Source organism: Physella acuta, unplaced genomic scaffold (assembly GCF_028476545.2).
Source record: "Physella acuta isolate Inbredline_101_S28 unplaced genomic scaffold, ASM2847654v3 ptg000115l, whole genome shotgun sequence".
NCBI lineage: Eukaryota > Metazoa > Mollusca > Gastropoda > Physidae > Physella > Physella acuta.
The window spans coordinates 292,463-306,323 of record NW_026731635.1 but is presented as its reverse complement, the minus strand read 5'-3'; the positions used below and the strand labels follow the sequence as shown (position 1 = coordinate 306,323).

At 37.9% G+C, this 13,861-nt stretch overlaps 1 protein-coding gene across 1 annotated transcript in view; it reads right to left on the bottom strand.

The window, feature by feature from the left end:
* The window catches only part of LOC131934668 (uncharacterized), a 50,219-nt gene extending 38,036 nt beyond the window's left edge, over window positions 1-12,183 (bottom strand). Inside the window, exons 1-11 of the mRNA XM_059290751.1 lie at window positions 12,006-12,183; window positions 10,539-10,623; window positions 9,239-9,450; window positions 8,876-9,031; window positions 7,887-8,090; window positions 7,220-7,328; window positions 5,852-6,072; window positions 4,758-4,828; window positions 4,454-4,632; window positions 1,370-1,552; window positions 612-821 (exon numbers count right to left, since the gene is read on the bottom strand). Of these exons, the coding sequence (XP_059146734.1) occupies window positions 612-821; window positions 1,370-1,552; window positions 4,454-4,632; window positions 4,758-4,828; window positions 5,852-6,072; window positions 7,220-7,328; window positions 7,887-8,090; window positions 8,876-9,031; window positions 9,239-9,450; window positions 10,539-10,623; window positions 12,006-12,148 (1,773 nt within the window). The 5' untranslated portion in view covers window positions 12,149-12,183. The remainder of the gene's footprint in view (window positions 1-611; window positions 822-1,369; window positions 1,553-4,453; window positions 4,633-4,757; window positions 4,829-5,851; window positions 6,073-7,219; window positions 7,329-7,886; window positions 8,091-8,875; window positions 9,032-9,238; window positions 9,451-10,538; window positions 10,624-12,005) is intronic.
* Between the last annotated feature and the right edge of the window lie 1,678 nt (window positions 12,184-13,861).

Sequence of the window (13,861 nt, the reverse complement as noted above, 5' to 3'; positions counted from 1 at the left end):
CTGAAACAGCCACTGGCGCAAGATTGTATGCGACACCCAGAACGTCGAGTGTGAGAAGATCTATCTCAACAGGCAGGACGAGCACATTTACCTGTAAAACGACTAGCACATTTACCTGTAAAACGACTAGCACATTTACCTGTAAAACGACTAGCACATTTACCTGTAAAACGACTAGCACATTTACCTGTAAAACGACTAGCACATTTACCTGTAAAACGACCAGCACATTTACCTTTGATCGACTAGCACATTTACCTGTGATCGACTAGCACATTTACCTGTGATTGACTAGCACATTTACCTTTGATCGACTAGCACATTTACCTGTAAAACGACTAGCACATTTACTTGTAAAACGACCAGCACATTTACCTTTGATCGACTAGCACATTTACCTGTGATTGTCTAGCACATTTACCTGTGAAACGACTAGCACATTTACCTGTGAAACGACTAGCACATTTACCTGTAATACGACTAGCACAATTACCTGTAAAACGACTAGCACATTTACCTGTAACTGACTTGAATATTTAACTGTAAAACTGCTAGCACATTTTCCTGTAATTGACAAGCACATTTATCTGTAAACCGACTAGCACATTTACCTGTAAAACAACAATCACATTAGGATTTCTCTGAATCAATCGATCAATGGCAAGTTTGATGTCGGTCATCATGTTGACGTAAGCGCTGAGATGGTGACTGGTCAGATGGATGTAGTGGTTGATGTACACAATATGGCGGCCTGTCATGGGGATCTGGTCGATTGCGTAACTGGAAGGGATCAGGTCCTTCAGTGGGGAGGACCACTCGGTCTGTGAAGAGGACAGGGGACATTAAGGACTTTTAGATCATGTTATAGGACATTTATTTTTTTATTTTGATTATAATGTAAATCACCAATTACTATCTAGTACTACAATCGTCACTACTTCGTGCGATACGTTTAAAAAAGCAGTTTTTGCATCTTAGACAAGCGAAAAGTGAAATACTCATGGCGCATTAGATGAACAGACCATGGGTTGCCCATGCATCCTGATCCCTAACTTGACCTTGTTGTAAAGTCCAAAGGAACCTAAGCATTTCGCTTGATACCAACTTTGGTAACAGAAGCTGCCGAAAGGAAAGCAGGTTGGGTAATCCCTTCAGCCAAGGGACACGACTCTTAGTTATTTCAGAGTTCGCTTTCCTAGATGTGCTGATGTCAATAGCTAACGAGCCTCATCTGCCCGGGGCTCGATCTCAGGACTTCTGTATCACCCGCCTATGATAAAACTAACAACACAAGCAATTCCTGCTAATAATGTTCTGCAAGCAATAATATACTCACTGAGTAGGACAAACGACAATAATTGATACTCACCGAGTAGGACAAAAAAGGGTTTGAGTGTGGGAGCCATTTTATGGAGAAGTTGTTGGCTTGATGTACACACAGCAGAGGTTTGTGCCACTTTTCGCTGGTGGCGTTGATTACATTCGCACATCCAGATAGTTTTGCTATTATATAATAATGGCTGCGTCCATTGGAGTCGCCCAGCAATAAAAACTGTAATGCATGACATATGCATGACATATACATGACACATGCATGACATATACATCACACATACATGACACAAAGATGTCACATACATGACACATACATGACACATACATGACACATGCATGACACATACATGACACTTGCATGACATATACATGACACATACATGACACATACATGACACATACATGACACATACATGACATATACATGACACATACATGACACATACATGACACATACATGACACATACATGACATACATGACACATACATGACACATACATGACATATACATGACACATGCACATACATGACACATACATGACACATACATGACACATACACGACACATACATGACACATGCATGACACATACACGACACATACATGACACATGCATGACATATACATCACACATACATGACACATACATGACACTTGCATGACATATACATGACACATACATGACACATGCATGACACATACATGACACTTGCATGACATATACATGACACATACATGACACATACATGACACATACATGACACTTGCATGACATATACATGACACATACATGACACATGCATGACACATACATGACATATACATGACATATACATCACACATACATGACACATACAAGATAAATACATGATAAATACAAGAAAATGAATGACAAAGGCATGACACATGCATTAAACTGACCACTGCTGAAGATAGTGGGAAGGGGGAACAAAGGAAGTGTTTATTTTAAATGTTTTTAGAGTGGATGTAGTTGGAAAGTTTATTTACTTGTTATATAACGTTAGAGAAATGTACCGTCAACTTAGATTTATGTTCTTAGAACTATGTTCTTAGAACTATGTTCTTAGAACTATGTTCTTAGAACTATGTTCTTAGAACTATATTCTTAGAACTATGTTCTTAGAACTATGTTCTTAGAACTATGTTCTTAGAACTATGTTCTTAGAACTATGTTCTTAGAACTATGTTCTTAGAACTATATTCTTAGAACTATGTTCTTAGAACTATGTTCTTAGAACTATGTTTTGGAGTGGATCTGGTTTAGTCGGAAAGGTTATTTACTTGTTATGCAATGTTAGAGATATGTACAGTAAACTTAAAACACTCTAGTACAGAGGTTCTAGTGGCAACCCCCTTTTATAAAAAGCAAGTGAGCCGCGACCCCATAGAATTAAAAAGTCAAAATTAGTATGGAAATTAACAAGCACTAAAATAATATCGTCTCCTAAACTTTCATTATGAATTATCTTGATAACTGTTTTAATAAGATGAGTGAACTTACATGCTATTAACTATCATCAAAATTTGCAGTTGAGTTTTTGTTAACTCAAACCTCATAGTATTCTCAACATTTGATTTATTTCTATGTTTTGTTTTTTAATTGTAGACGTGATGCAAATCTATTCTCGCAAAGATATGTAGACACAAAAGGCCCTAAAACTCAAAAGGCAATCAGTTTCATGTTTGGGTATGAATGGTGCATACTACACCAAAATGGTGCGAGCGGCCTTTAATTTAACACGGTACGTGACGCTGAATCATTCGGCCAATTTAAGAATTCATCTAGTAATTCATCGGGAATGCTGGCTACATCAAGTGAAGCAATGGGTAACGCGTCAACGCAGATTCTTCTTCTTTCAGCTCAGGGAAAAATAACGCCGTAGTTCGTTTTCAATAAATTCAAGTTGCATAGATGTGTTATCTTTATACATTTATCTTTCATACATTTTTAAAAATGTATTTACTACTTCTGTTTAGTGCAGGGGTCGGCAACCTTTTGTGACGGAAGAGCCAAAAGTTATAATTAACCAAATATCCCAGTTATTAAAGAGCCACCAATTTTTATTTCAATATTATGATATTTGATTTGGATATATATATATATATATATATATATATATATATATATATATATATATATATATATATATATCCAAATCAAATATCACAATATTGAAATAAAAATGATAGTGGCTCTTTAAAAAATGGGATATTTGGTAAATTATAACTTTTGGCTCTTCCGTCACAAAAGGTTGCCGACCCCTGGTGTAAGTCAGATGAAAAATTATTTTTTTTTTTTGTTTTTTTTTTTTGGAGGTCATAAAATATTTATTCATAATAAATTTGAATACATACAACAATGTAAAGACAACCAAAATTGGTCTTGAGAATGTTTTGATTACTTTAAAAATAAAGCAGCTATCACCGATACAAGAAGCACATTTGTGCCATGGACGGAGTACAAATAGTTCAGTAAGAATCATGATTTGAAACAAAATCTACAATTTTTTTTCCGCCTCAGACACGTAATTTTTAGCGTCAGTTGTGCGTTCGCTTTAGTATTACAGTTTTCATCATCGGCTTGTGAGGACTGATACAGATTTACAATAGTTATACTTCTTTCTTACTTGTAGCCTACTTTCATTCATTTAAGATGGTTTACTTATACATAGATCTAATACAAAACGTCTAAATATAAAGAAAAAATAAAAATTAAAAACCAACCTAAAACTGAAAATGCAAATGTGTAATTAAATGATGATTCAATGGATTTTTTTTTCTCGGCGTGCGTGGTGGGCTGGGGGGACGGGGGGGGGGGGGGGTTTAAGTAGATGAAAAATTAGTAAAGGGATATTTAACGCAGTCATGGATAATTTGTAAATAATTTAGAAAGAAACGTTTTAACTTATAAGCATTGTAAAATAATGTCTATGACTATTTCTATTTTACACATATAGATGTATAGTTAATTAATTTTTATCCAACAAAAGCAGTCAATTTAAAAATAATAAACTTTGCACTTTAAAAAAAAATAGTTAATGCATTTTTCTGACAATAGAAATTAGATTTTGTTGGCTATGCTACGAAAATACAGACCGAGACGTTTTTAAAACACGAGCTTGAGTTGTCCTCCTTTACACGACACAGCAATGGCTGCCAGTGACCTTTGTAAAAATAGCCGGTTGGTTCAGGTTGAGCCCAGGTGTGTCGTGGTGGTACCTGGTTACATGGTGTTGGTGGGATCAGCCGGTCAGGTGTCGTGTCTACTTTCACACCTGGACAGTTTGGTGTGAGTTTACACATTTAGGTTTTAACTCTCGATATTAAAAAAAAACTTTATAATTTCTTTAAAAAAATATTAACACTTGTTAAAAGAAGATTAGAGGTGGCTAAAACGTACCAGTTGTTTGGGTCCTATTTAATACAACAAAGTGCACATCAGCTTTGTTGTCGTAGTTTATGAAACCGGAGCTTGAAAAAAGCAACAAAATAAAGAAAAAAAAGTCATTTTAATTCATCGTATTTCTACACTTTGTAGGGTCGTAAGAAATATAATTATTTAATTATTTAATTTGCAAACACAATAGTTGTGGGGGCCACCTTAAAAACCTGCTAAGTCAAAGTTTAAAAAAAATAGATTAGTCTTATAGCCTTCTTAATTAAGTATTAATTAAATTAGAATACTAATTTTTTACTAAAAAGTATACATTAAAATAGATTATGTAATACTTAAGAATCAACAATCCTTTTAAAAAAATTCATTAAAAAACGTTTTAATAAAAAGCAATAATGCACTAAAAAGTAGAAAATAAATGATTTTCGTGAAATTTATAATAACACACTACTCTTTAAATTACTAGAAACAAAAGCGAGGGTCACTTTATTATCTATTGGATACCTTTACTAATATTTTGGTAGAGACCCACGCTTGTCAGATTGCTTTGTCTTCATGTCTTGACCCACGTGCCAACATTGAGCCGAATTTGAGCAAGTTAAATAAAAGCTAGTAAAAAGAGTATTTTGGTTTTACTAATTAGATGACATTTATTCTTAATACGTCTGCAGCGGAGACTGCCCTAACTTAGAGTCTAAGTTAGGGCAGTCTCCGCTGCAGACGTATTAAGAATAAATGTCATCTAATTAGTAAAACCAAAATACTCTTTTGACTTAGACCGATCCGTTTTCTCCCGAGCCAAAGATTGGCTTCTTTTCGTAAACCAATCAACATAGCTGTTTCCTTTTTTACTGTTAAAAACGTTATTCTTCGCTGATTGGTTTGGTATAAATAGTTAACCAATCGCTAGGCTTATAGTTGTACACAGACACACACTTTAATAACTGTGTCATCATTAGTGTTTGTCTTACACAGGGAGGCTGTAAAAAATGTGTATTTAAGCTTTAATCTTGTTGTTCATTTGTTTATATTTAGTAGTATTAGAACTGGACGTAGTTACATTTTGTTCAGGTTTTCAAGTAAATTTAAGAACGACCTACCCAATTTTTTTCTGCAAGATCGTCTGCTCCGTGTCTGTTAAAGGTGCTACAGTAGTATCCGGTAAAAACCTTGTGTGTATGTAGTGAGAACAGTTCAACTCTTTCTTCACTGGGCGTCCACAGTACCACGGGGACCCGTTCGATGACGTCAAGTTACAGACCTCCCCCTGGGTGTACCCTGGGAGGACGTCAGTGTTGTGGCAAAGGGTTGCCTCACTCGCCTGCGGGTTGGTGTGGAGAGGGTTGTTAACAAGAGTTGCTACTCAATGGGAAATTGAGAATTCTAGGGGATAATATAATTTTAACGCCGAAAAAAGCCAGAGGCGAAGCGACCATTCCCGGCGCCCAGGGACAAAATTTCCGATTTGCACCCCCACTCCCTCAAGATTTCGATTTGCACCCCCCTCCAAACTTTCGATTTGCACCCCCCCCCCTCAAGATTTTGATTTGCACCCCCCCCCCCCCAAACTTTCGATTTGCACGCCCCTCAACCTTTCAATTTATATTTCCAACCCATTTTGGCGCCCCCTAAGGTCGGCGCCCGGGGACATATGTTCCTCCCCCGCCCCCCCCCCCCCCCCCCTCGCTACGCTACTGAAAAAAGCTCCATTTAACTTCTATGATTAGGTGCTGATTAATTTATCCTAAAAACGAAAGCATTCACCTGTCGGGACATATTATAACAAGCTCAAAAAATTTTAAATGATAATGTGCAAAATAGTATTTGAATAAGTATTTCTTATCATTTTCTATAATCAATCATCAGACAAGCAGATTTTATCTTCACATGGGTTCATAAAAACGGGTATCATGTGATTTAGTTGCGTGCTAGATGATATGACGGTATTTCCGATTTCGTCTGGTTAAAGCAATTCAAAACATTTTTATCCTAATCATAATGGTTTTCGTGATTAAAATTGAGCGAGCTTTATATCTAGTTATCTTTGTGTTCTATCAACGTTTGTATTTGTGTGATGAAAATGCTAGGAACCCACGAATAAAACAATCTATGGTACAGTTGAGGCCGGTTACCTGTGAGTTCACAATAAAACAATCTATGGTACAGTTGAGACCGGTTACCTGTGAGTTCACAATAAAACAATCTATGGTACAGTTGGGACTTGTTACCTGTGAGTTCACAATAAAACAATCTATGGTACAGTTGAGACCGGTTACCTGTGAGTTCACAATAAAACAATCTATGGTACAGTTGGGACTTGTTACCTGTGAGTTCACAATAAAACAATCTATGGTACAGTTGAGACCGGTTACCTGTGAGTTCACAATAAAACAATCTATGGTACAGTTGAGACCGGTTACCTGTGAGTTCACAATAAAACAATCTATGGTACAGTTGAGATGAGTTACCTGTGAGCTCACAAACCCGCCAACTGCTTGTTTATATCCTTTTATCATCAGGTGACTTGTAAGCAGAGCAGTAAAAAATTCTCTGGAGTAAGCCAGGTGTATGGTGACCCTGTCAACAAAAACCACACATTTTATGGCACATATTGGCTATGTTCTATGTACATTTATATAGGAAGTTTAATTTTTTCCCCACGTTTTTTTTAACTTGCTTTCGCGTCTGTTTGTTTGTTTGTGTCTTTCCATCAAATCTTGCGATCGAAATTTCGGGCACTTCCCAGTTAGCTAGCGCGCTGAAATTTTCAGGGAAGCTTTGTTTCCGATGACAATACAATATTCAATTATTATTATTACTAAATTGATCCATGGAAAAATGTTATTGATCATTTTAGACTCCTATTGATTTGTACAAAAAAGGGACATAACCTAGTAATTGTAATTTGATAAAAGCAAGGTTCGGTACTTTCCCCCTTCTGGCTTTTCTACTTTTTAGTTCAATCTTTAAAAAATGTAATGATAATTATTTAAATTTTACTTCTAGGTAGAGGGAATACATTTACATGGGAAGTTTAAGTTTGATTTTTGTTCCAGGTAGAGGGAATTGGGAATACATTTACACGTGAAGCTAATGTTTTGACATAAGGACAACAGACAAAGATTCCCCCCTCACCTGAGCCGACCTTCCCAAGGTAGAACAGCTGTAACCAGGTAAGTTCCATTGTTCAAATCTGTCACCTGACCTGCCAGTTTGCTGTCGTGATCCAAATCCTGGAACCAGGCTCTCATCTCATCGCCACCTTTGACCTTTGGCTGACCCTCCTGGTCCTTGACCTCCACACGGAGAGCGATGGTGTCACCCACGGTGAAGGTTTGGCTGGGGATGGAAATGTGAAGGTTTGGCTGGGGAGGAAACGAAGGTTGTAGCATGTGAATCTTTTATGATACCTTAGAGCAGTGGCGTAGCCAGGATCGTCACAAGGCGGGGATTCCAATTTTTACCCGGGGACAAACTTTCGATTTGCAACCCCCCCCCCCCTCAAACTTTCGATTTGAACCCCCCCCCCCCCCTCAAACTTTCGATTTGCACCCCCCTCTCAAACTTTCGATTTGCATCCCCCTCATATTTTATATATATATATATATACCGAGGGGTCTATGGGGGGGGGGTTATGACCCCCCCCTGCCTACGCCACTGCCTTAGAGAGACTTGCATGTTACGATCAACTATCTACTAGTTGGGACGTATTAAAGAAAAAAATGGGGTTTAGTGATGCTGTTAATCTTTGTCACAAAACTGGTAGCGATCCTTGAATCTAACGAGGAGAAAGTAGTCCTTTAAAAGACGGACTTTAAAATTGAGACTTGCGCTTAAAGCAACCGTTACACTTGTGAAGATCTGTAGACGTAAGCAGCAGATAATACAGATGGACTGAAATTGTAACAAGAAGACACACTTCTGCCTGGCGCTAAGATAGACGCCGAGAAGTCATCATGAGTTTAGTCAATACAAAAAATGTGAACAACTGACAAAATTTCTGTAAGGTAATATTATTTTTGTTTGTTAAACATGAATTTTATTTAAATTTACCCCCAAAAAGGCGCCATTATCCTAAAAATGTGAATATAATACAAACATATTTGCTAATGATCCATACCAACCTGTTGTTTAGCAAGATGACTGTAGATGACTTATGACTTGAGACTTGTGTCAGGTTTTCTATGGGCGGGTCCAGCACGTACATCTTTTCAAACTCGTACAAAAAGGGCACAGGTGGTTTACTCAGGAACTCAGGTAACCAAAGGGCGTGGCACTTGCTGTGGGGACAGGAAGATTGTATTAAATGTCAGGTAGACGCTCCTAACATGTGAGATTCTTACATGCTACACCTGCACTAACTTTGTCGGGTTGTTTCTCCCAACCTGTGAGATTCTGACAAACTACACCTATGGCACCAACTTCCCAGCCAGATCTAGCACCACAACATACCCAGGTGCCATGTGTTAAAGAAAAGTTCCACTCACTCTCGAACTAAAGTCATCCATGCGTGGTCCGCGTCTGCCGTAAAGCTGCCGTTTAAAGATGGCCGACTGCGCCACGCTAACCTCGGCTCTCTAGCTATTTGTGCACACTCCACCTTCGTAGCGTCCATAGCGACGGTTTTATTCAATCTAACGGCCAATCTGGCTCTGAATTCTAGAAGTTTCTCTACACTTGAAACGGTGTCATGGCTGGGCTGATATAGTTAGGTTGTAGGTATGTAATAATTAATCTTAAGTGATATAATTAGGCAGTAGGTATGTTATAATTAATCTTAAGTGATATAGTTTGGCAATAGGTATGTAGTAATTAACTTTAAGGAATATAGTTAAGAACGTATGTAATAGTTAATCTTTAATGAGATAGGTAGGTAGTAGATAGGCAATAATTAATCTTATAACTCATCATTATCTATATATATAATTCTCTTCTGGGAGACGCTAGAAAACAAGTTGAAAGCGCGCCTAGCAGTCCTATCTCTTCCTCTCTAGGCATATCTCTATTCCCCCCCCCCCCCCATACCCACATTGCCTGGTGAGCTGTGGTTCACGCTGTTTACAAGCGTAGAGACGGGTTTAGTGACGGCTATTAGGGGCAGATAATTTAGTTTGAAACGATTTTAAACTTAGGGGAGGTAACTAAGAGGAGGCTGCTTTCACGAGGAGGGGGTTGGGGGGTTGGGGGGAAAGGAGAGTTTTAGTGTTTTAAAGCAAATCTATTTTCAGTGGCAGCATTAGTACTGTCGAATTCACAAATTATGAATTACTGAAAAGTAGAAAAAAAAAACAACTAAATAGCGGCGTATGATACGCCGCGGGTCGGCTCGTAAAATTTTTTTTCAAAAAACGTGTCTACATTCACTCCATTTAAACTCACGGAGTAATTCAATTATAAAGTCACCAACTTGGTATAAAGCTGGACTGCGGTATATTATTTCGTGAAGTTTTGTCAACCAAACAACATTTTTATTTTTAAATTCAGCTCCCCTCCCCTGCATGAGGTTACGAAACCTCTCGTTTCACTACGTTTTTATCTCTACAAACACTTTCTGTGGTGTAGGACTAGACCGCAGCAACACGCGACGGGTACGCCAGTTAATGCATAGATAAAAGCTTGCTATGATATACGTTTTTATTTACTTTTTAATGTAAGGACTTAGCTTGGAGTAATTTTAACTGATACCTATTGGAAATGGTTTTTTTTTCTAAATGACACCAGCATAACATAAAAACATGTCATTCTAAATGACACCTTCAAGGAACAACAACTCAGAACAAACTTTACCTGTTTATGGTAACCTGTCATTACGTCACCCACGTGAATAATCTGAACAATTTTGTCGATGAACAAAACATTGGAGTTGTTATACCTGTAACACAGATGTTTGATACATGGTTTAATATAACATCCACATCCACACTTCAAATTCCCCCCCCCCCTAAGAGCGTCTCCGTTTTTGACACAATTATGTTATGTTAAAATTGATTTTTTTAAATTTATGATTGAAGAAATTGATGGTGTGACTTGACTTAAGACATTTATTATATGCTTTACTATACAATAATCACATACTACTGCAATTTTGAGTTCATTTATTGATCTCAAATCAATCTTTTCTCTGATGAACAGGTATTGTACAGGTGTGTAGAGGTGTGTAATGGTGATTTTATGTCTGCCGGTGTCTTGCGGGTTTAATATTGGTTTAATGGTGTTTTAGGGATGTTACATTGCACTGGTGGTCGTTGTTTAGGTGTGTACAGATGGTGTTTTGATGGTGTACAGTTTTGATAAAAGGTGTATAGGTGGTGTACGTATGTTGTATATCTATCTTATATATGTATATACTGGTGTTTGTCATTCGATGTCCACTCACTGAATCAATATTTAAAAAAAAAAAAAACTTTACTATGGACAACAAACTGTAGCAGTACCACAAGGGGGTGTCATAGTGTTTGTTTGTTCATTGCCAGCGTGTAGTTTAGGCTCAGGCCCTGTCGGGTATTTATTTGAACATTTCATCAGCAGAAATTGTTTAACTTCATGACAGATGTTTCTCTTAGGTTTTCTGAGATCTGGGCAGATGTTTCAGTCGGTTTTTTGTTTTACGTCTTAGCAGTTTCAGTCATAGTGTACTCAAACAGATATTTCAGTCAGTTGTTTTTTTTTTGTTTTACATCTTGGCAGTTTCAGTCATAGTGTACTCAAACAGATATTTCAGTCAGTTGTTTTTTTTTTGTTTTACATCTTGGCAGTTTCAGTCATAGTGTACTCAAACAGATATTTCAGTCAGTTTTTTTTTTTGTTTTACATCTTGGCAGTTTCAGTCATAGTGTACTCAAGCAGATGTTTCAGTCAGTTTTTTTTTAATTTTTCAGTCAGGTTTTTCATGTCATGTTTCTGTAGGATTGGAGTGATGGATGGACAAATGGAAAAATGGACAAATGAACATATAGGCCTAAACAAATGGACAAACGAATAAATGGAGATATGGAAAAATTTAAAAATGAACGGATGGAAATTTTTTATAAATATGGACAAATGAACATATAAACAAATGGAAAATTGACAAATGAGCGAATGGACAAATGAACATATAAACAAATGGAAAATTGACAAATGAGCGAATGGACAAATGGGTGAACAGATGTATGAGCTGAGGGAAAGATGGTTGAATGGGGGCGGGTGTGGGGTGGGGGATGAATTGATGACGAAATGGATTTAAATTGAAGGTCAAAAAAATTAAATATTCACCTCAGCATTAAGTAACCCAAGCACAATGACGTCACCAAGCAGAAAAACACAAAATATTTCCTCAAGCGTACATTCTTCACTAGCGTTAGAAATCTATTGAAATAATCCACGGTTTCATTTCTCAAGCAAACATCTACCGTCATGTTAAATTATCAAGTAATCTTCTTGTAATAATTTCAACAAGCGAAAGAGGAAGAACGTGTTGTGTTCAGTAAAGGAAAATAAACGGACGTGTTTACAGTGAGTTATTATCGCCTTTGACATTTATGGTTTATTGGTCGTTTACACGTAGCGCACGAGACAGTGAGAGTGGGAGAGACGGAGAGAGAGAGAGAGAGAGACGGAGAGACACAGAGATAGTGGGAGGGACAGAGAGAGACAGAGAGAGAAAGACAGAAAGTGGGAGAGGCGAATAGAGATAGAGACAAAGAGGGTGTGGGAGGGACAGAGAGAGTAGGAGAGACAGAGAGAGACAGAGAGAGTAGGAAAGACAGAGAGAGTGGGAGAGGGGAGAGACGGATGGAAACGGAGAGTGTGGGAGAGACAGAGAGAGACAGAGAGAGAGACAGAGTGTGGGATAGAGAGAGTGGGAGAGGGGAGAGACGGACAGAGACTGAGAGAGGCAAAGAGAGTGTGAGAGAGAGTGGTAGAGACAGGGAGAGATTGAGAGATACATAGAGAGATGCAACTCTTTCGCAAGCAGAAATTAGGCTGCTATAGGTCATTAAAGTTACGGGCTCTCTCTTGGAAGAGCTTATACTGTCTCAAGGTCAGTAAATTACCTGCGCATTTCCGGGTGGTATTTTTGTTTCGGCCAACAATAGAGGAAGCACGCAAAGTGCTTATTGGGCTGGTAAGTTCAGCTTAAGTTAGCGTTCTCTCTCGCGTTAATTCAAGTCTGTGTATCCAGGGAGAGATAAAAGTTTTCGAACTAAATCAATTGTTGTGAATGGGATTCCCATTGATAACAAAAAACATGGCGGCTATTTGTTAGTAGGCCCCGCTTCAAGATTTAAAAATCATCAAACGTTCCAGAAATGCAACAATTGTAAAAAATTTCAACGCTGTTTTGTTCATATGGATGGGAACAAATACATGTGCATGCATTCCTGAATATAAAAGTTCTGTGGCGGTAAGTATATTGATTTTATTTCTTTTGTTGATAGTTTGTCCACGAAAGCCTAGGGGACATTACTCTGATCTAACTGTACTCAGTCTTTGCTTCGAACGAGACTCTAGCAGTGGCGTAGGCAGGGGGGGGTTAGGGGGGGTTATAACCCCCCCCCCCCCCATGTACCCCCAATATGACTACCTTTTTACGTTAAGCTACAGCTATTGACTTGTGTCGATATTATTTAGGGCTTAAACACTAAACACTTAACCTGGCAGCCTCTAGAACAACAATGTATATCATTGTGATGAGAATTGCCTGTAGAATTTAGTTATGAATTTTATTATCGTGCTAAAGTTAAGTATAATAATCTGGAACGCAGTAGGCCAAGGGAAAGTTGGCCAAGGTTAGATCAGTTAAGGAGTGTCGAATGGGGAGGGGTGGGCTACGTGGGTAGGCCTTTGTTGTCTAATATGATTGTAGTGCAACCGGAAAGCGCCTAGAAATTTAAAAAAAAACAACAACGAAGGAATTGATTATTATTCGCATTGAGGTTCTATAATGTGTATGTTTTTACTACTTCAAAACATTTGAAATTCATTTCACTAATGGCGGATGAAACAGGGAAACTGAAAACTATTTAATTTTTAAAAAGATAAGTAAACTGAAAATGATAAAGATGGCAGAGGACACAAGGTTATCAGTTAAAGGGTGTGACAGGGGGGGGGGGGGGGTGAGGGTGGGT